Here is a 23489-nt window from a genome sequence, read left to right as displayed (position 1 = left end):
GGGTACCGTAGAGGGTAACAAGAGACACATCCGTGTTCCTGAGAGTCTGATCTTTCAGTGATGGGGTCATAACATTTTGGAGCTTAAACCTTTCAAAAGGATAGAGCCCCATTTGTAAGGAGAAAACAGAAACCGCTCTGTTTATTACAACCACATCTAGTGGTTGCCGGAGGTTACTGATGTAACCCCGGTTCTATGAACCAAGCAAAATTTGTCAAATGTATTTCAGAGTTTCTCTTGCGACCCCATTTTCAAAATCAGGCGACCCCCTTATGGGGTTCAGATCCCTAGTTTGAGAAACACTGCTCTACACTGTTGTCATTCGTTTAAACATTTTTTATTCAATTAAAATTGTAGTTGTCATAAAAAAAATAACAATAGTGAGGCTATATACAGGGGGTACTCTTACCGAGTCAAAGTGCGGAGGTACTGGTTAGACGAGGTAATTGAGGTAATGTGTATATGTAGGGGTAAAGTGAACTATGCATAGATAATAAAACAGTGACTAGCAGCAGAGTAAAAAAAAAGGGAGGGGGGGTCAATGTAAATAGTCCAGGTAGCCATTTGAATAACTGTTTAGCAGTCTAATGGCTTGGGGGTAGCAGCTGTTTAGGAGCCTTTTAGGGCCTAGACTTGGTGCTCCGGTACAGGTCAAAGAGTTTGTTTACCAATTGTGCATTATGATTTTGTGTGAAATACACCGAGGGGGGAGAGAGAGCGCTAACAGGCTGAGGGGGAGAGAGAGAGCGCTAACAGGCTGAGGGGGAGAGAGAGAGCGCTAACAGGCTGAGGGGGAGAGAGAGAGCGCTAACAGGCTGAGGGGAGAGAGAGAGCGCTAACAGGCTGAGGGGGAGAGAGAGAGCGCTAACAGGCTGAGGGGGAAGAGAGAGCGCTAACAGGCTGAGGGGGAGAGAGAGAGCGCTAACAGGCTGAGGGGGAGAGAGAGAGCGCTAACAGGCTGAGGGGGAGAGAGAGAGCGCTAACAGGCTGAGGGGGAGAGAGAGAGCGCTAACAGGCTGAGGGGGAGAGAGAGCGCTAACAGGCTGAGGGTGGAGAGAGAGCGCTAACAGGCTGAGGGGGAGAGAGAGCGCTAACAGGCTGAGGGGGAGAGAGAGCGCTAACAGGCTGAGGGGGAGAGAGAGAGCGCTAACAGGCTGAGGGGGAGAGAGCGCTAACAGGCTGAGGGGAGAGAGAGCGCTAACAGGCTGAGGGGAGAGAGAGCGCTAACAGGCTGAGGGGAGAGAGAGCGCTAACAGGCTGAGGGGAGAGAGAGCGCTAACAGGCTGAGGGGAGAGAGAGCGCTAACAGGCTGAGGGGAGAGAGAGCGCTAACAGGCTGAGGGGGAGAGAGAGCGCTAACAGGCTGAGGGGGAGCGAGAGCTAACAGGCTGAGGAGGGAGAGAGAGTGCTAACAGGCTGAGGGGGGAGAGAGAGCGCTAACAGGCTGAGGGGGAGAGAGTGCGCTAACAGGCTGAGTTGGGAGAGAGAACGCTAATAGGCTGAGGGGGAGAGAGAGCTAACAGGCTGAGGGGGAGAGAGAACGCTAATAGGCTGAGGGGGAGAGAGAGACGCTAATAGGCTGAGGGGGAGAGAGAACGCTAATAGGCTGAGGGGGGAGAGAGAACGCTAATAGGCTGAGGGGGGAGAACAGGCTGAGGGGGGAGAGCGCTAACAGGCTGAGGGGGAGAGAGAACGCTAACAGGCTGAGGGGGGAGAACAGGCTGAGGGGGAGACGCTAACAGGCTGAGGGGGAGAGCGCGAACAGGCTGAGGGGGAGAGCGCGAACAGGCTGAGGGGGGAGAGCGCGAACAGGCTGAGGGGGGGAAGCGCGAACAGGCTGAGGTGGTGCGACAGCTAACCTTTTCCCTCCAACACCCAACTGGACAGAGTGTGAAAAAAGAGAGAGGGACGGACACACACAGAAAGCGAGAGAGAGAAAGTGGTGGTGAGGGTGCGGTCAGGGTGGTTAGTGCAGGCCTGCTATAAATATTAACTAATGAGTCAGAAGGAGCTAACGTGTCAGATAATGAGGCGCTAGCTGTGGCCTGCCGTGTGTGTGTGTGTGTGTGTGTGTGTGGCGCCTGCCAGGGATCCACTGGGGAAAAGGTCACTATTGTACCTCACTTATAACCCAGTAATTAGACCATCCTCCATTAGACATGCCCTCTTACTCACTATCTTTTCTCTCTCTCTCTCTCTGCCAGGGGCCCCACATCGCAGACGAGGCCCACGTCAACCAAAATAAAGGCCCCACATTGACAGACAGACACAGAGGCCCCACAAGAGCTACGTACGGTCACACATGGATAGTGTTGTGTACTGCTGTAGCGCCTCATGTCTGTCTTCGTCGACTGTTAGCAGGGCGCCTGCTGTGCCGCCAGGGGAAACACTGATCTACTCCGACAGGCCCTTAGATTTGTTATCAAAACAATCCACCGCTAATTTGTCTTAATAACCACCCTCATCTTGACAGACACTCATTTCCCTCTATGTGAGGTCTGAGGAACATAGCCCCTTCTGTTTCCACAGATGAGATAGATATTTGGTCGGAATTTTGGAAACAATGGCTAGGTGTGTTGCCATGGTAACTAGCGTACCTGTGAATACACTGGGTTAAAGTGGAACTGACAGATATGCAGATATGAAAGACAATCATAATATCAGTCAAAAATATCAAATTCCCAGTTTATGCTGCAAAACCAACTTTATAAGAGGTTTTAAAAATATGTTCTATGTGACTCAACATTCCATGACGTACACGAAGGCATTGTTGGCAGAATAGATGGATGCAGTTCAATGAATGATTGATATAATTCACCAATACATTTCCTGACAAAAACAAATGAATGTAACTAAGGCTGGGAATGTCAATAAGATCAAACTAGGAAGGGCGATAATCACAAGTCAGTCATAAAGTTGCTAATGTGCTAGCGTATCTATTTATGTAGCAAGCTAAAAACACAGAGCCTAACTTTAGCTAGCTAGCTGCTAGGAGGATGTCATGTCATTGGAGAAGTGGGTGAGTGACTGTCTATTTGAGTGACTGTCTATTTCCCCTCATCGTTTTCAGTGGCTACACACAGCTAGAGATGCAGGAGTCATTTGGTTAGCTAACTTTAACGACTGTTATACAGTTAGCATATATCTTACGTTCGCAAATTCCCCTTGGCTAACTACTCCGATTTCAGAGCACTCTCGTCTGAGTGTGTCAGAGCGCAGAATAACTGATGAATTTACGAATGAGCAACACTTGCTGAATATGACTGGTGTCAGTAAACGTAGGGGCAAAAAAAAAATGAATAGTTAATCAAGAACGCGCTAGATAACATGTAAACAGCCTAACTAGCTCTGCTACGGCAAGTAAAATGGTCAGAGTGAGGTGTTCTCTCATTTGTGTCTGGAAGTAGCTAGCCGACTTTAGCCAGTTAGGTTTGGGTGCTTGGTTGGGACAAGCATGCAGCATGGCAGGCAAGCTGCAGAAGGACGAGGAGGCTATTCCCCATTGTTAATCAGTGGAATTTTGAAGGCCAACAAGCTGAAAAGGTTTGAGGGTTAATCTAATGTTTCTTGGTTAGATTAGTCGCTCTGGCTAGCATTAGTTGTTGATCTCGTTGTATAACTGAGGGAGACAGAGTCTAACGTTTCTTGGTTAGATTTCGCTCTGGCTAGCATTAGTTGTTGATCTCGTTGTATAACTGGGGGAGACCGTTTCATGGTTATTTGATCAATAAGACTGTAAAGTATGTTATGGCTTTTGCAGAATAAGTTGGCCTGTAAACACGCAGTCCAAACGCACTGCCGCCTTCCCACTCTATATTATTATACAACTGTTAAAATGCTGCCAGTTCCACTTTAAAGAGGGCAGCAGAGATGAACACCAGTGAATGTCATTCAGAGATACGGGTATAGAGGTGATAGGATCTACTTTGCGCCACAGAAGCCAGTTCATTTGGCCTGGTTGTCGTAAATCACCTTCACCATGCGCGGTTTCATCAACAAGTTGACTGATTTCCTAGTTCTCTAGGGTTGATCTGCAATGACTGGATTCAGAACTTCTAGACTTGGTGAAATACAGGGGCATTAGAATCCTGACTGTGTCCATTATAACACAGTAGCTAATTACAGCAATAGAAGGTATACGACAGTGACAATACCGTAAATCAGTGTCCCTGGAGCACGTGAGTATGTCTGTGAATCCTTCTGTGTGTATGTGTGTGTGTGTGTGTGTGTTCCAGCAAGAGGACAAGGAGGCTTCTCAGCTCGTTAGTGTGTGCTAACGAAGCACTGCGTCCCGGCTCTGACACGGGGGCGGCTGCAGCGGTGCGCGCGACTTGCCATGGCGACCGTAATTAGGATAATTAAATTAGCGAGCTGATGGACGAGGGGCCAGAGCGCTGTCAGGATCCCTGTCACCCCCCCCTACATCCCCTTCCCATAGAACACCACCCCCATCATCCCTCACAGACCCCCCATCCCTCAGACAGACAGCCTGCCCAGGCCCTCAGACAGACAGCCTGCCCAGGCCCTCAGACAGACAGCCTGCCCAGGCCCTCAGACAGACTGCCTGCCCAGGCCAAAGCACCTGACCTGATACACATAATGACCTGTGATGCTCTGTGTCATAGACAAGTACGGTGCCATCAGAAAGTATTCACACCCCTCGTCTTTTTACACATTTGGTTGAGTTACAGCCTGAATTTAAAATGGATGACATTTATATTTTATCGTCACTGGCCTACACACAATACCCCATAATGTCAAAGTGGAATTCTGTTTTTTAAAAGAAAAGCTGAAATGTCTATAAGTATTCAACTCCATTGTTATGGCAGGCCTAAATAAGTTCAAGAGGAGAAGTGCTTAACAAGTCACGTAGTAAGTTGCATGGACTCTCTGTGTGTAATAGTGTTTAACATTATGTTTTAATGACTACCTCATCTCGGTAACCCACACATACAAATATCTGTAAGGTCCCTCAGTCAAGCAGTGCATTTCAAACACAGATTCAACCACAAAAAACAGGGAGGTTTTCTAATGCCTCGCAGAGAAGTGCACCTATTGGTAGATGGGTACAACAACAACAAAAAGCAGACATATCCCTTTGAGCATGAAGTTATTAATTACACTTTGGATGGTGTATCAATACACCCAGTCACTACAAAGATACAGGCACCCTTCCTAACTCAGCTGCCAGAGAGGAAGGAAACCGCTCAGGGATTTCACCATGAGGCCAAAACAGTTACAGAGTTTAATGGCTATGATAGGAAAAAACGGAGGATGGATACACAACATTATAGTTACTCCACAATATCAAACTAAATGACAGAGTGAAAAGGAGGAAGCTGGTACAGAATAAAAATATTCTAAAACATGCATCCTGTTTGCAACAAGGCACGAAAGTAATACTGCAAAAATGTGGCAAAGAAATTCACTTTTTGTCCTGAATAAAAAGTGTTATGTTTGGGGCAAATCCATTACAACACATTACTGAGTACCACTCTCCATATTTTCAAGCATAGTGGTGGCTGCATCATGTTAAGGGTATACTTGTAATTGTTGTAAGGAACGGGTTTTTCAGGATAAAAATAAATGGAATGGAGCTAAGCACAGGCAACATCATAGAGGAAAACCTGATTCAGTCTGCTTTCCACCAGACACTGGGAGATGAATTCACCTTTCAACAGGACAATAACCTAAAACACAAGGACAAATCTACACAAGTTGCTTACCAAGAAGACAGTGAATGTTCCTGAGTGGGCGAGTAACAGTTTTGACTTGAATCTACTTGAAAAATCTATGACAAGACCTGAAAATGGTTGTCTAGCAATGATCAACAACCAATTTGACAGAGCTTGAAGAATTTTGAAATTAATAAAAATGGGCAAATGTTTTACAATCCAGGTGTGGAAAGCTCTTAGACTTACCCAGAAAGACTCACAGCTATAAATGCTGCCGAAGTGTTGACTCAGGAGGGTGAATAATTAAGTAAATGAGATGTGTATTTCATTTTCAATAACTGTGCAAAATGTCTAAAAACATGTTTTTACTTCGTCATTATGTGGTATTTTATTAGGATCCCCGTTAGCTGTTGTTAAAGCAGCAGCTCTCCCTGGGGTCCAACACACAACATGATACACAATGGCATAATACAGAACATCATCAGACAAGAACAGCTCAAGGACAGAACTACATACATTTTAAAAGGCACACGTAGCCTATGATATATCAATGCATACGCCCAAACTATCTAGCTCCAATAGGGGAGAGGTGTTGTGCTGCGAGGTGTTGCTTTATCTGTTTTTTGAAACCAGGTTTGCTGTTTATTTGAGCAATATGAGATGGAACGGAGTTCCATGCAATAAGGGCTCTATATAATACTGTACGTTTTCTTGAATTTGTTCTGGATTTGGAGACTGTGAAAAGACCCCTGGTGGCATGTCTGGTGGGATAAGTGTGTGTGTCAGAGCTGTGTGTAAGTTGACTATGAAAACTATGATTTTCAACACGTTCAAAAAGAAGAAGTGATGTAGTCAGTCTCTCCTCTACCTTTATCCAAGAGAGACTGGCAGCATAGTATTTATATCAGCCCTCTGATTACAATGAAGAGTAAGACATGTCGCTGCTGTTCTGGGCCAGATGCAGCTTAACTAGGTCTTTCCTTGCAGCACTGGACCACACAACTGGACAATAATCAAGATTAGACAAAACTAGAGCCTGCAGAACTTGCTTTTTGGAGTGTTGTGTCAAAAAAGCAGAGCATCTCTTTATTACAGCCAGACCTCTTCCCATCTTTACAACCACTGAATTATGGGGTATTGTGTGTAGATGGGTGAGCGGAAAAAAATGGTTTTATAAAATGCTGAATTCAGGCTCTAACAACAAAATGTGGAATAAGTCAAGGGATATGAATACCTTCTGCACTGTACACATTAATACACTAACACACTCCTGTCGTGTGGTTCTACCATGAGAACCTCTGACCCCACAAAAACGCTGAACCACGAAAGCATAGTGACAGGACCGCTACATAGCTAGCACGCACGCACAAACACACACACACAGCACTCTGCCAAAACAAACGAATCCTCTTCATTTGCCCCTCCCCCATCACATAAATCTAATGCGTGTAGATGACTGTGTATCTGTGCCAATTATTTTAATGGTAAATGTTCTGATCAGTCATGCAACAGGATCATGTATTTTATCCCTGTTCACACATTACAACTCATTGTATCCTTGTTCACACATTACAACTCATTGGCTGTTTTATTTGATTTAAACCAAGACTTGGCATTATTTTACTGTTACCTTGAATTTCCATAAAGTCCCATTGGAATCGTGTCAAATTAGTGCAAGTCAACATTACCTTCTGGCATGGCGATTCATAGCCTATATGAGCGTGTGGTTCATAATGAACGTATGTAGCGTGTGGTTCATAATGAACGTATGTAGCGTGTGGTTCATAATGAACGTATGTAGCGTGTGGTTCATAATGAACGTATGTAGCGTGTGGTTCATAATGAACGTATGTAGCGTGTGGTTCATAATGAACGTATGTAGCATGTGGTTCATAATGAACGTATGTAGCGTGTGGTTCATAATGAACGTATGTAGCGTGTGGTTCATAATGAACGTATGTAGCATGTGGTTCATAATGAAGGTATGTAGCATGTGGTTCATAATGAACGTATGTAGCATGTGGTTCATAATGAACGTGTGGTTCATGAACGTATGTAGCATGTGGTTCATAATGAACGTATGTAGCATGTGGTTCATAATGAACGTATGTAGCATGTGGTTCATAATGAACGTATGTAGCATGTGGTTCATAATGAACGTATGTAGCATGTGGTTCATAATGAACGTATGTAGCATGTGGTTCATAATGAACGTATGTAGCATGTGGTTCATAATGAACGTATGTAGCGTGTGGTTCATAATGAACGTATGTAGCATGTGGTTCATAATGAACGTATGTAGCATGTGGTTCATAATGAACGTATGTAGCATGTGGTTCATAATGAACGTATGTAGCATGTGGTTCATAATGAACGTATGTAGCATGTGGTTCATAATGAACGTATGTAGCATGTGGTTCATAATGAACGTATGTAGCGTGTGGTTCATAATGAACGTATGTAGCATGTGGTTCATAATGAACGTATGTAGCGTGTGGTTCATAATGAACGTATGTAGCATGTGGTTCATAATGAACGTATGTAGCGTGTGGTTCATAATGAAGGTATGTAGCATGTGGTTCATAATGAACGTATGTAGAGTAAATGTGAGTAAATGAGTAAATGATGGTATACATATCGTATGTCTAACAGAAATCGATCCATAGTTAAAGTGAGATCACGGACTACACATGCAAGGCTGCAAAGATCAATACACAAAATGTGTTGAGGAATGATTCCTGTTTTATAAATTGCAGCTTCATTTTCAACGGTCTGCTACACTATTCCCCTGGCGATGAATGAAGGGAGACGGGCTAAATCTACAACACCTTCATTTATCATCTGTGATTTAAAACGCGATTTATCTGCACAACGACTGAGTGGTGAAAGTCAGATAAATAATGTCATTCTAAACAGACCTGTTTCTCTATGCGATGCCGTACACCAGCAAATAAAACACAGTTAGAATTATACTGAAAACAATACTAATATTAAAAGAATAGTAATCTTGACCATCATAACAAAAATCCACAGTTCCTTCCATCCAAAGCACATGTCACATGATGTGAGGGAATTGAACCCAGCACCTTAATATAGACACAGCTATCTGGACCACACTACAAACACACCACAGGGCTCGGAGCAGACATAACGGGCTCCAACAGTGTGTGTGTGTGTGTGTGTGTGTGTGTGTGAGAATAGAGTACAGTCAGGCGAATACGCGCCACAATCAAAAGGTCACCTTTTATACAACAAAATGGAGTCTGAGATACATTCAGAGACCGTGAGTAGATGAGAGGAACACAGGAGGTAGATGACTAGAGATGATGCTATTGGTCCTCTATTACAGGAGAATTAGTGTGGGGGTGGGGGGATCATACGATCGCCTCGGACCAATTATTTTTGTTGAGCATCTTAACCACATCCTCCTCTAACGAAGGCAGAGAGGCAGAGAGCCCCCGCCACACATCGTCATTACTACAGTCCTCCGTCTCCAAATTAAGGTCATGTAAAGTAGTAATTATGGCAAATGTGCAGCTTGGATGCAAGAGGGAAGGGAGGCTAATTCAGGCAAACTCAAGCGTGTGTGTGTGTGCATACATGTATTTGGCGCGCGCACACACACACACACACACACAGAGAGAGAGAGAGAAAAAGAGATACACACACACTCTGGGCAGAAAACTGCTGCCAAGGCGCAGCTGTGGCACAAAACATTAAAATAATCATTTTCGTACTCATCAATGAATTCCACTGTAGTGGATCATTCTAAAAGGCGTGATTAATTGAGGATAATTAAATGAAAAAGGAGACAGTGTCACTAATAAGGATTTTAGACTTTTTTCTTGGCATTCATTTACCACAGATGACTTGGCTGTGAGACACGCCCACACTCACACCCTGAGAATGACAGTAGATTTGGCTTCACCAGCAGTGTAACAACTAACAGGATAATAGCAGGGTATTGAGTCTCTAAAGCTCCCTCCTGGGTCAGCAGCACACAGAGGATTTACACACTGACAACTACGAGGCCGCGCACGACTCAACGCCATCATTAAGTCTGCCGACGACACGGGCGGTAGGCCTGACCACAGACGACGATGAGACGACCTACAGGGAGGAGGTCATTGACCTGGCAGTGTGGTGCCAGGGCAACAACGTGTCCCTCAACGTCAGCAAGACAAAGGAGCTGATCGGGGACTACAGGAAACAGAGGGCCGAGCACACCTCCATTCACATACACGGGGCTGTGGTGGAGCAGGTGGAGAGCTTCAAGTTCCTCGTGTCCACATCACTAAGGAATTAACATGTTCCACACACACCAACACAGTCGAGGAAACAGAGCTTCCCCGTTCAGGAGGCTGAAAAGATTCTGCATGGGTCCTCAGATCCTCAGAAAGTTCTACAGCTGCACCACTGAGAGCATCTTGACTGGCTGCATCACCACTTAGTATGGAAACTGCTCTGCATCCGACCACAAGGCGCTACAGAGGGTTCTGAGAACTGCCCAATACATCACTGTGACCGAGCTCCCTGCTATCCAGGACCTCTATAAAAAAAGCCAAAGACTCCAGCCACCCAAGTCATAGACTGTTCTCTCTGCTACCGCACAGCAAGCGGTACCGGCGCACCAAGTCTGGAACCAACAGGACCCTGAACAGTGTGTACCCTTAAGCCATAAGACTGCTAAACAATTAGTTAAATAGTTAACCAATTGCTACCTGGACTATCTGCATTGACCATTTTTGCACTAACCTCTTTTGACTCATCGCATACGCTGCTGTTACAGTTCATTATCATCCTGTTGTCTAGTCACTTTCTCTACCTATATGTACATATCTACCTCAATTACCTCGTACTCCTGCACATTGACCAAGTTATCATTGGCTCGGTACTGGTACCCCGTGTATATAACCAAGTTATCATTGGCTCAGTACTGGTACCCTGTGTATATAACCAAGTTATCATTGGCTCAGTACTGGTACCCCGTGTATATAACCAAGTTATCATTGGCTCGGTACTGGTACCCCGTGTATATAACCAAGTTATCATTGGCTCAGTACTGGTACCCCGTGTATATAACCAAGTTATCATTGGCTCGGTACTGGTGCCCCGTGTATATAACCAAGTTATCATTGGCTCGGTACTGGTGCCCCGTGTATATAACCAAGTTATCATTGGCTCGGTACTGGTACCCCGTGTACATAACAAAGTTATCATTGGCTCAGTACTGGTACCCCGTGTATAAAACCAAGTTATCATTGGCTCGCTACTGGTACCTCGTGTATATAACCAAGTTATCATTGACTCCCTACTGGTACCCCGTGTATATAACCAAGTTATCATTGGCTCAGTACTGGTACCCCGTGTATATAACCAAGTTATCATTGACTCCCTACTGGTACCCCGTGTATATAACCAAGTTATCATTGGCTCAGTACTGGTACCCCGTGTATATAACCAAGTTATCATTGACTCAGTACCTGTACCCCGTGTATATAACAAAGTTATCATTGACTCAGTACCTGTACCCCGTGCATATAGCCAAGTTATCATTGACTCAGTACTGGTACCCCGTGTATATAGCCAAGTTATCATTGACTCAGTACTGGTACCCCGTGTATATAACCAAGTTATCATTGACTCAGTACTGGTACCCCGTGTACATGGCCAAGTTATCATCGACTCAGTACTGGTACCCCGTGAATATGGCCAAGTTGACACTGGGATGGTATCTATCTAGAACCGGCTGCATCTGCTGCACTCACCAAAACAGAGGGCTGTTACAATCATCTCACTGTATATAAACTAACCCCCGCACGCACGCACACACACACACACACCTCATCAAATCCCAGAGAAGTGTGTGCTGTAGGGCCGGGGTTCCCATAGAGAGAATAAGTCAACTAAACATCTTCAGATCCAGCTAATTTCCCTGGAGTAGGAATAGATCTGGAGGCTGCTGTCAGTCAGTCAGTCTGGGGGCTGCTGTCAGTCAGTCAGTCTGGGGGCTGCTGTCAGTCAGTCAGTCAGTCTGGAGGCTGCTGTCAGTCAGTCAGTCAGTCTGGAGGCTGCTGTCAGTCAGTCAGTCAGTCTGGAGGCTGCTGTCAGTCAGTCAGTCAGTCAGTCTGGAGGCTGCTGTCAGTCAGTCAGTCAGTCTGGGGGCTGCTGTCTGTCAGTCAGTCAGTCTGGGGGCTGCTGTCTGTCAGTCAGTCAGTCTGGGGTCTGCAGTCAGTCAGTCAGTCAGTCTGGGGTCTGCAGTCAGTCAGTCTGGAGGCTGCTGTCAGTCAGTCAGTCAGTCAGTCTGGGGGCTGCTGTCAGTCAGTCAGTCAGTCAGTCTGGGGGCTGCTGTCAGTCAGTCAGTCAGTCAGTCTGGGGGCTGCTGTCAGTCAGTCAGTCAGTCTGGGGGCTGCTGTCAGTCAGTCAGTCAGTCTGGGGGCTGCTGTCAGTCAGTCAGTCAGTCTGGGGGCTGCTGTCAGTCAGTCAGTCAGTCTGGGGGCTGCTGTCAGTCAGTCAGTCTGGGGGCTGCTGTCAGTCAGTCAGTCTGGGGGCTGCTGTCAGTCAGTCAGTCTGGGGGCTGCTGTCAGTCAGTCAGTCTGGGGGCTGCTGTCAGTCAGTCAGTCTGGGGCTGCTGTCAGTCAGTCTGGGGGCTGCTGTCAGTTTGTCAGTCAGTCTGGGGGCTGCTGTCAGTCAGTCAGTTAGTCTGGGGGCTGCTGTCAGTCAGTGAGTCAGTCTGGGGGCTGCTGTCAGTCAGTCAGTCTGGGGGCTGCTGTCAGTCAGTCAGTCAGTCAGTCTGGGGGCTGCTGTCAGTCAGTCAGTCAGTCAGTCTGGGGGCTGCAGTCAGTCAGTCAGTCAGTCTGGGGGCTGCTGTCAGTCAGTCAGTCAGTCAGTCTGGGGGCTGCTGTCAGTCAGTCAGTCTGGGGGCTGCTGTCAGTCAGTCAGTCAGTCTGGGGGCTGCTGTCAGTCAGTCAGTCTGGGGGCTGCTGTCAGTCAGTCAGTCAGGGGGCTGCTGTCAGTCAGTCAGTCAGTCTGGAGGCTGCTGTCAGTCAGTCAGTCAGTCAGTCTGGAGGCTGCTGTCAGTCAGTCAGTCAGTCTGGAGGCTGCTGTCAGTCAGTCAGTCAGTCAGTCTGGAGGCTGCTGTCAGTCAGTCAGTCAGTCTGGAGGCTGCTGTCAGTCAGTCAGTCAGTCTGGAGGCTGCTGTCAGTCAGTCAGTCAGTCAGTCTGGAGGCTGCTGTCAGTCAGTCAGTCTGGAGGCTGCTGTCAGTCTGGAGGCTGCTGTCAGTCTAGAGGCTGCTGTCAGTCTAGAGGCTGCTGTCAGTCAGTCAGTCTGGAGGCTGCTGTCAGTCAGTCAGTCAGTCTGGAGGCTGCTGTCAGTCAGTCAGTCAGTCAGTCTGGAGGCTGCTGTCAGTCTGTCAGTCAGTCAGTCTGGAGGCTGCTGTCAGTCAGTCAGTCAGTCTGGAGGCTGCTGTCAGTCAGTCAGTCAGTCAGTCTGGAGGCTGCTGTCAGTCAGTCAGTCAGTCAGTCTGGAGGCTGCTGTCAGTCAGTCAGTCAGTCTGGAGGCTGCTGTCAGTCAGTCAGTCAGTCTGGAGGCTGCTGTCAGTCAGTCAATCAGTCAGTCTGGAGGCTGCTGTCAGTCAGTCAGTCAGTCTGGAGGCTGCTGTCAGTCAGTCAGTCAATCTGGAGGCTGCTGTCAGTCAGTCAGTCAGGCTGGAGGCTGCTGTCAGTCAGTCAGTCTGGAGGCTGCTGTCAGTCAGTCAGTCAGTCAATCTGGAGGCTGCTGTCGGTCAGTCAGTCAGTTAGTCTGGAGGCTAATGTCAGTCAGTCAGTCAGTTAGTCTGGAGGCTGCTGTCAGTCAGTCAGTCAGTCTGGAGGCTGCTGTCAGTCAGTCAGTCAGTCAGTCTGGAGGCTGCTGTCAGTCAGTCAGTCAGTCAATCTGGAGGCTGCTGTCAGTCAGTCAGTCAGTCTGGGGGCTGCTGTCAGTCAGTCAGTCAGTCAGTCAGTCTGGGGCTGCTGTCAGTCAGTCAGTCTGGGGGCTGCTGTCAGTCAGTCAGTCAGTCTGGGGGCTGCTGTCAGTCAGTCAGTCTGGGGGCTGCTGTCAGTCAGTCAGTCAGGGGCTGCTGTCAGTCAGTCAGTCAGTCTGGAGGCTGCTGTCAGTCAGTCAGTCAGTCAGTCTGGAGGCTGCTGTCAGTCAGTCAGTCAGTCTGGAGGCTGCTGTCAGTCAGTCAGTCAGTCAGTCTGGAGGCTGCTGTCAGTCAGTCAGTCAGTCTGGAGGCTGCTGTCAGTCAGTCAGTCAGTCTGGAGGCTGCTGTCAGTCAGTCAGTCAGTCAGTCTGGAGGCTGCTGTCAGTCAGTCAGTCTGGAGGCTGCTGTCAGTCTGGAGGCTGCTGTCAGTCTAGAGGCTGCTGTCAGTCTAGAGGCTGCTGTCAGTCAGTCAGTCTGGAGGCTGCTGTCAGTCTGGAGGCTGCTGTCAGTCAGTCAGTCAGTCTGGAGGCTGCTGTCAGTCAGTCAGTCAGTCAGTCTGGAGGCTGCTGTCAGTCAGTCAGTCAGTCAGTCTGGAGGCTGCTGTCAGTCAGTCAGTCAGTCTGGAGGCTGCTGTCAGTCAGTCAGTCAGTCTGGAGGCTGCTGTCAGTCAGTCAATCAGTCAGTCTGGAGGCTGCTGTCAGTCAGTCAGTCAGTCTGGAGGCTGCTGTCAGTCAGTCAGTCAATCTGGAGGCTGCTGTCAGTCAGTCAGTCAGGCTGGAGGCTGCTGTCAGTCAGTCAGTCTGGAGGCTGCTGTCAGTCAGTCAGTCAGTCAATCTGGAGGCTGCTGTCGGTCAGTCAGTCAGTTAGTCTGGAGGCTAATGTCAGTCAGTCAGTCAGTTAGTCTGGAGGCTGCTGTCAGTCAGTCAGTCAGTCTGGAGGCTGCTGTCAGTCAGTCAGTCAGTCAGTCTGGAGGCTGCTGTCAGTCAGTCAGTCAGTCAATCTGGAGGCTGCTGTCAGTCAGTCAGTCAGTCTGGAGGCTGCTGTCAGTCAGTCAGTCAGTCTGGAGGCTGCTGTCAGTCAGTCAGTCAGTCTGGAGGCTGCTGTCAGTCAGTCAGTCAGTCTGGAGGCTGCTGTCAGTCAGTCAGTTAGTCTGGAGGCTGCTGTCAGTCAGTCAGTCAGTCAGTCAATCTGGAGGCTGCTGTCGGTCAGTCAGTCAGTTAGTCTGGAGGCTGCTGTCAGTCAGTCAGTCAGTTAGTCTGGAGGCTGCTGTCAGTCAGTCAGTCAGTGTCAGTCTGGAGGCTGCTGTCAGTCAGTCAGTTAGTCAGTCAGTCTGGAGGCTGCTGTCAGTCAGTCAGTTAGTCAGTCAGTCAGTCAATCTGGAGGCTGCTGTCAGTCAGTCAATCTGGAGGCTGCTGTCAGTCAGTCAATCTGGAGGCTGCTGTCAGTCAGACTGAAGGAAGTCTGGAGGCTGCTGTCTGTCAGTCTGGAGGCTGCTGTCTGTCAGTCTGGAGGCTGCTGTCTGGAGGCTGCTGTCTGTCAGTCTGGAGGCTGCTGTCTGTCAGTCTGGAGGCTGCTGTCTGTCAGTCTGGAGGCTGCTGTCTGTCAGTCTGGAGGCTGCTGTCTGTCAGTCTGGAGGCTGCTGTCTGTCAGTCTGTCACTCACACCCCAAACCACTTCTAAACGACTTGTAAATCCACTGAGAGCTCTTTTACTCTGGGGTTTCAAACCAACTGTCGATTGATTCAGGTTGGAAACACCACGTAGTCTGATTTCAAGTGCATAATGCAAAAACGATAGTAAATGTCTTGCATTTGATCATGTCTGAAAACAGAGCCTCAGTAGTCATATTGAAAGAGAATTTCAGATCTACACCTGCAGGGCTCCACAGAAAAGCTGGTCTGAAGAGATCACAACAGTCTTCATGTGTATTCACGTACTGCTCTCTAGTGGTCAGTCAATGTAATGACAACGTTCTCTCACTTGGACACACAGTGGTAATTAAGTGTTTTAGATTGATCATATTTACCAGATATTTCATTCAATTCATGATGAATCATTTCGAAATCCACGTTCTTGGTTACAGAAAATAGCATTTTGTGATACAAGTGGAAATAAAACAGCAATGATTCCAGCAGACTAGAGACACACACAGAGAGAGAGACACACAGACACACACACACAGAGAGACACACAGAGAGACACACACAGAGAGAGAGAGACACACACACAGAGAGAGACACACACACAGAGAGAGAGACAGAGAGAGAGAGACGCACACAGAGAGAGAGACACACACACAGAGAGAGAGAGACGCACACACAGAGAGAGAGACACACAGACACACACACACAGAGAGAGAGAGACGCACACACAGAGAGAGAGAGACACAGAGAGAGAGAGACGCACACAGAGAAAGAGACGCACACAGAGAGAGGCACACAGAGAGAGACACACAGACACACACAGAGACACACACACACACAGAGAGACACACAGAGACACACACACACACACAGAGAGAGACACACACACACACACAGAGAGACACACACACACACACACACACACAGAGAGACACACACACACACACACACACAGAGAGACACACACACACACACTGAGAGACACACACACACACACAGAGAGACACACACACACACACACACACAGAGAGACACACACACACACACACACAGAGAGACAGAGACACACACACACAGAGAGAGACAGAGACACACACACACACAGAGACACACACACACACAGAGACACACACACAGAGAGACTTTGTGGAGGATGATTTGGTGTAGCGGGGGCTGGTAATGAGCCACTGATTGCATGCCATATATTTCACTAATTCCAGCCTAGCTGGGCCCATGCCCCGCCCCAGCTCCCCCATGATGACACCACATCTTTATTAACGAGTTACAGCGTGGTGATTAATATAGGTGATATAGCAGAACAGCCTCAGGATTGACTCTTACTGGAGCAGGGCTCCTACTTGGTATTAACACGGGTGACCATACTATAGTAGTATAGTGTAGACTCTTCTAGAAGACATCACCTCCAACAAACTACTATAGACCATACAGGACCATTGTGAACAGCACCTAGCTAGATAACACTGTGGACACCAGGCCATGGTGGCTTCATGGAGACATTCTGACATGAGTCATTTATCAGACGCTCTTATCCAGAGAGACTTACAGTAGTGAGTGCAGACCTTCTCATTCTTTTAATGGAGACTTTAATGAAGAAACTGGATATTTCTTGGTGGAAAAGGGAATGAAAGGTCAGTCATATTTCTCAGGGGCAAAGGGTGTCCAAGGTCAGCCATATGTCTTGATGGAAAAGGCAGTCCAAGAACAGCCATGTATATTTTGGAGTCACAGGTCAGCCATATGTCTGGAACCATCCTCTCCCTCTCAGTCCTCAACATGTGCTTTATGTATTTCTCCATGCTGGTTGAGATCATGTGACATGGCCAGCGAATGGCTGGTGCTGCTGGACTGGGCGCCGCTGTCCATAAGAGGGACCTTGTGACTCAGCCCGCTCCGCTCCCTGTATTATAAAATGTAATTGCGGTTCTCTTCAGCTAAATCGGTGAGAAGCCCATTTAATAGTTCATGGACAGATGATTAAGACCAAGCAAACGGCCGTCATCAGGGTGAATGTCACCTTGCTTCCCCTCATGTCTTCATACAGGAAGGAAAGGAGCTTTGGCTGCACACCGTAGAGATGTATGAATTACAGGTGGTGGGTTCAGCTGACCAACTGTATTTATGTATGAATTACAGGTGGTGGGTTCAGCTGACCAACTGTATTTATGTATGAATTACAGGTGGTGGGTTCAGCTGACCAACTGTATTTATGTATGAATTACAGGTGGTGGGTTCAGCTGACCAACTGTATTTATGTATGAATTACAGGTGGTGGGTTCAGCTGACCAACTGTATTTATGTATGAATTACAGGTGGTGGGTTCAGCTGACCAACTGTATTTATGTATGTATGTATTTGGCTACACACTGTAGAGATGTATGAATTACAGGTGGTGGGTTCAGCTGACCAACTGTATTTATGTATGTATGTATTTGGCTACACACTGTAGAGATGTATGAATTACAGGTGGTGGGTTCAGCTGACCAACTGTATTTATGTATGTATGTATTTGGCTACACACTGTAGAGATGTATGAATTACAGGTGGTGGGTTCAGCTGACCAACTGTATTTATGTATGTATGTATTTGGCTACACACTGTAGAGATGTATGAATTACAGGTGGTGGGTTCAGCTGACCAACTGTATTTATGTATGTATGTATTTGGCTACACACTGTAGAGATGTATGAATTACAGGTGGTGGGTTCAGCTGACCAACTGTATTTTATGGCTGATAATTGCTACTCCAAATTAAACCAAATCCACAACCTGTGAGAAACATTTAATCTGCATAAACATATTCTAAAATGTGTTTTTATTCTCATAAGTCTGTCTCCCTACTTCCTGTATCTAAGTTGTGTTGAATGAAAGATGAATCCATGATCTACAGTTATTGTTGAGTTAGAACAGACAACTCAAACAGTGGGTTAACATCTCTGGTGGAGTAGTCTTACCGTCCTGGAAGACCCGTTCTACATTGAGGCCGTAGGTGGCACACGTCTCATAGTAGGTGCAGCGCTTCAGGTCATTGGACAGCTTGCGTGCTCGCGTGTCATCGATGACCCGGGGATTGGCTGAGCTGATAGCATCTGCAATCACAGAAATAGTCAATCATGTGGCGCCCTCTAGTGCTGATAAAGAGGAAGTGCATGTTTTATTGCAGTAATTACAAACAGGCGTTAGGTGGCAGTGACACTCCAAGGAAGGTGTTTCAGACAGCTGGAGAAAAGATGCAAGAACGTGTATAGAACTATGTTTATAGAATGTGTATAGAACTATGTTTATAGAATGTGTATAGAACTATGTTTATAGAACTATGTTTATAGAACGTGTATAGAACTGTTTATAGAACTATGTTTATAGAACTATGTTTATAGAACTATGTTTATAGAATGTGTATAGAACTATGTGTGTGTGTCTCTGCGTGCCAGTGTGTGTGTGTCTCTGCGTGCCAGTGTGTGTGTGTCTCTGCATGCCAGTGTATGTGTGTGTGTGTGTCTCTGCATGCCAGTGTATGTGTGTGTGTGTGCGTGTGTCTCTGCGTGCCAGTGTGTGTGTGTGTGTGTGTGTGTGTGTGTGTGTGTGTGTGTCTCTGCGTGCCAGTGTGTGTGTGTCTCTGCGTGCTAGTGTGTGTGTGTGTGTCTCACCTTGCGTCCCCACCAACACCAGAGGTACCTCAGCAGTGTTTCGGTAGTTAGCCATGCGGCTGTAGTAATGGTAGACTGTCTGGAAACTGATCTCATCCTCCAGACTGAACACAAATATCACTGCATCCACCCACAGGGCAAACTGGAGAGAGACAGAGGAAGAGAGAGGGGTGAAAGTGAGAGAGGGAGAGAGCAGAATGATGTGAGAAAGAGACAAGGACAGTAAGGTTAAAGCTAGAATCCTTAGTTGCTACATCTATTTTTGAACTTCTAAATTTATATATATATATATATTTATATGTGTATACATACATACATACACCCATTGATTCTTGAAGAATATAACTTGCCTCATGAGCTTAGTTCTACTGTCGTAGCCCTTTGATATTGTTTCAAATAAGGATTGTACTTTTAACTAGTGTTAATAGTTCAGACTGCATGTGTGGTGAGGGCCCTCGGAGTGTGGTATCAGGAAAATAACCTCACACTCAACGTCAACAAAACAAAGGAGATGATCGTGGACTTCAGGAAACAGCAGAGGGAGCACCCCCCTATCCACATCGATGGGACAGTAGTGGAGAGGGTAGAACGTTTTAAGTTCCTCTGCGTACACATCACGGACAAACTGAATTGGTCCACCCACACAGACAGCATCGTGAAGAAGGCGCAGCAGCGCCTCTTCAACCTCAGGAGGCTGAAGAAATTCAGCTTGTCACCAAAAACACTCACAAACTTTTACAGATGCACAATTGAGAGCATCATGTCGGGCTGTATCACCGCCTGGTACGGCAACTGCCCCGCCCACAACCGCAGGGCTCTCGAGATGGTAGTGAGGTCTGCACAACGCATCACTGGGGGCAAACTACCTGCCCTCCAGGACACCTACACCACCCAATGTCACAGGAAGGCCAAAAATATCATCAAGGACAACAACCACACGAGCCACTGCCTGTTCACCCCGCTGTCATCCAGAAGGCGAGGTCAGTACAGGTGCATCAAAGCTGGAACCGAGAGACTGAAAAACAGCTTCTATCTCAAGGCCATCAGACTGTTAAACAGTCATCACTAACATTGACTGGCTGCTGCCAACATACAGACTCAACTCCAGCCACTTTAATAATGGAAATTTATGTAAAAAATGTATCACTAGCCACTTTAAACAATGCCACTTAATATAATGTTTACATACTCTACATTACTCATCTCATAAGTATATACTGTACTCTATACCATCTACTGCATCTTGCCTATCATCCGTTCTGTACCATCACTCATTCATATATTTTTATGTACATATTCTTCATCCCTTTACACTTGTGTGTATAAGGTAGTTGTTGTGAAATTGTTAGGTTAGATTACCCATTGGATATTACTGTCAGAACTAGAAGCACAAGCATTTCACTACACTCGCATTAACATCTGCTAACCATGTGCATGTGACCAATAACATTTTATTTGAATAAAACTAGTTCTGGATTAAAAGGGTGATCAACAGAGAATGTCCATTAAAGTGAAGTTTTACTCTCGGACTACATCTGTTTACAGGAAACGCAGCCTGTCATCAACCCACAGATGACACTGCCATGTTAATACAGCTGTAATACCAACCTGAGCCTCTGGGGGGCCCCCTTCATCTCTGATGAGCAGTAGGTTGCTCTGTCCGTCCACCACTATCTCCTTCTTAAAACGCCCCCCTGCAGGAACAACACATAGCATGAGAGAGAGGAGAGGGACTAACATGGAGACGGATCAAATACTACATGAGTAACCACAGTATAACTAAACTCACGTAGCTTTTAGTCCAATGTCACATTTCATCTGTTGATATCTCAGCAGGATAGCTATATAGAGTTAGAGCAGCGAGAGTGAATTCAACTAACTGTTGATGATGTAATAAATGCGTAGTAAAAATGTTTTGATGAGGTAATGGTAGTGAGAAGGAGACATGATCAATGGAAAGACACACACACACACACACACACACACACACACACACACACTGAGGATGTCAGCCGTCTAGGACTAGATGGTGATAATGACTACCCACAGGAGAATGAGAGGAATGGTGCTGTACAGGTAAACCACACACAGAGATGACAGTGGTGTGTGTGTGTGTGCGCGTGTGTGTGTGTGTGTGTGTGTGTGTGTCCCAGCAGGTCATTCCTCAGAAAAACATGTTTCATCTGTGAGACCTGTTAGAATGATGTTCTCTCACAATATGACCTTCAACTCTTCTCCGGCCTGCTCTGAGGCTGACCTATGAACCTTGGCCTCAGATGGAAAGTTCAGAGGGTATGGGATGTGACCAAGGGGGGGAGTGGTAAAGTACTTTCTTGTCCCGGGGCTTAAGCAGCCTTGGGGTGCCATCCTAGGGGAGCCAGCCTAGGGGAGCCAGCCTAGGGGAGCCAGCCTAGGGGAGCCAGCCTAGGGGAGCCAGCCTATTGGAGTGTCATGTAGCGCTATGGTCCCCAACCATGGGTACTAAGAACCTCTGGGAGTAGTGTCATGTAGCACAGCATTACTGACATCTAACTATCTGCCTGCACTGGGGGGAGATGAAGAGAGAGGGAGAGAGAGATGAAGAGCGAGGGAGAGAGAGATGAAGAGCGAGGGAGAGAGAGATGAAGAGAGGGAGAGAGAGATGAAGAGAGGGAGATGTAGAGAGATGAAGAGAGAAGGAGAGAGAGATGTAGAGAGATGGAGAGAGAGATGAGAGGGAGAGAGAGATGGAGAGGGAGAGAGAGATGTAGAGAGAGATGAAGGGAGAGGGAGAGAGAGATGAAGGGAGAGGGAGAGAGATGAAGAAGAGGAGGGAGATGTAGAGAGATGAAGAGAGAAGGAGAGAGAGATGTAGAGAGATGGAGAGAGAGATGACGGGAGAGGGAGATGTAGAGAGATGAAGAGAGAGAAGGAGATGTAGAGAGAGATGAAGGGAGAGGGAGATGTAGAGAGATTAAGAGAGAGAGATGAAGAGGGGGAGATGTAGAGAGAGAAGGGGGCCAGGCCCGGGACAGACTGAACACACTGTGCAGAATGTGTCACACACTGAGACCTAACCTTGGAGTCATCATCATCATCAACCTTCTGCAAAACCCTGTCTGACTACCTCGACCCACAGGGGGACAACACAGTGTTTTACTCCCTGGTTAGACTGCCCATCAGTCTAGCACCCCTTAAAGTAGAAACACCAACACACTGTAGAGTGGTCTGTCTCCTACAGCAAGACATTGCATCCCCAAGTTATAGGGAACTTAGTGTGCATGGCATGAAGCGCACTTTTACACACAAAAAATGTTTAAAAATAAAGTGATAAGCAACCTGTCAACTTCCACAGCGTTTAACTGTCAAAAATACCATCTAATACAGCTCAGGTCTTAAGTGTGTGAGCCGCTGCTAACCATATCTGTGGTGTTTGGGGGTTGGAATGTGAGCCAGGCCAGGCAGGGAACCCATAATGACATGGTTAACTGGCTGTGTGTGTGTGTGTGTGTGTCAGGGTAACAGGAAGAGGCTAGGCCATGGGTCAGTCAGTCAGCCAGCACCACACAGCAGCAGCTTTCCCCAAAGTATTTTTCCAGCTCTTTTTCCAGCTGCGGGGTTATGGAAGGAAGCCCACTCCAATCTGCTCAGGGGGGAGGAAAGAGGTGGCGGGGGCACAGTCCGGTTATAGACTGAAGCATGGTGGGTATTTAGAGTGCTCTGGCGAGGACCTCTTGAAAAGAGAGGGCCTCTCCGCTCTCCAAGTGGAGTCCATTCATGCAGGAAAAATAAGAAAATGTGTGCAAAATTCCTAATAATAAATATGCATATACACCAAAATACACACACCCTCATATTTATATGCAGAGAAAATCCTCATTTTATATATATATTTGAAATTCATTTAACCTTTATTTAACTAGGCAGGTCAGTAAAGAACAAATTCTTATTTTCAATGACAGCCTACAGGGGAACAGTGGGTTAACTGCCTTGTTCAGGGTCAGAAAGACTGATTTTTACCTTGTCAGCTCGGGATTCCATCTAGCAACATTTCAGTTACTAGCCCAACGCTCTAACCACTAGGTTACGCGTTGGTTACTAGTCCAACGCTCTAACCACTAGGCTACCTGCCGTCCCAACACTCCAACCACTAGGCTACCTGCTGGTTACTAGTCCAACGCTCTAACCACTAGGCTACATGCCGTCCCAACGCTCTAACCACTAGGCTACCTGCTGGTTACTAGTCCAACGCTCTAACCACTAGGCTACCTGCTGGTTACTAGTCCAATGCTCTAACCACTAGGTTACCTGCTGGTTACTAGTCCAACGCTCTAACCACTAGGTTACCTGCTGGTTACTAGTCCAACGCTCTAACCACTAGGCTACCTGCCGGGTTACTAGTCCAACGCTCTAACCACTAGGCTACCTGCCGGTTACTAGTCCAACGCTCTAACCACTAGGCTACCTGCCGGTTACTAGTCCCAACACTCCAACCACTAGGCTACCTGCTGGTTACTAGTCCAACGCTCTAACCACTAGGCTACCTGCCGTCTAGTCAACGCTCTAA

The 23489-nt window shown here is 47.0% G+C and overlaps 1 protein-coding gene across 1 annotated transcript in view; it reads right to left on the bottom strand.

Moving 5' to 3' along the window:
• Positions 1–23489, bottom strand: part of LOC121844471 (arf-GAP with GTPase, ANK repeat and PH domain-containing protein 1-like) — a 42086-nt gene that overhangs the window by 4935 nt on the left and 13662 nt on the right. Inside the window, exons 5-7 of the mRNA XM_042314606.1 lie at positions 20552–20637; positions 18944–19085; positions 18251–18385 (exon numbers count right to left, since the gene is read on the bottom strand). Coding sequence (XP_042170540.1) covers positions 18251–18385; positions 18944–19085; positions 20552–20637 — 363 coding nt within the window. The remainder of the gene's footprint in view (positions 1–18250; positions 18386–18943; positions 19086–20551; positions 20638–23489) is intronic.

Source organism: Oncorhynchus tshawytscha, unplaced genomic scaffold (assembly GCF_018296145.1).
Source record: "Oncorhynchus tshawytscha isolate Ot180627B unplaced genomic scaffold, Otsh_v2.0 Un_contig_6507_pilon_pilon, whole genome shotgun sequence".
NCBI classification, from domain to species: domain Eukaryota; kingdom Metazoa; phylum Chordata; class Actinopteri; order Salmoniformes; family Salmonidae; genus Oncorhynchus; species Oncorhynchus tshawytscha.
The sequence above is the reverse complement of the archived record's forward strand: the minus strand, read 5'-3'. Positions and strand labels throughout refer to the sequence as shown.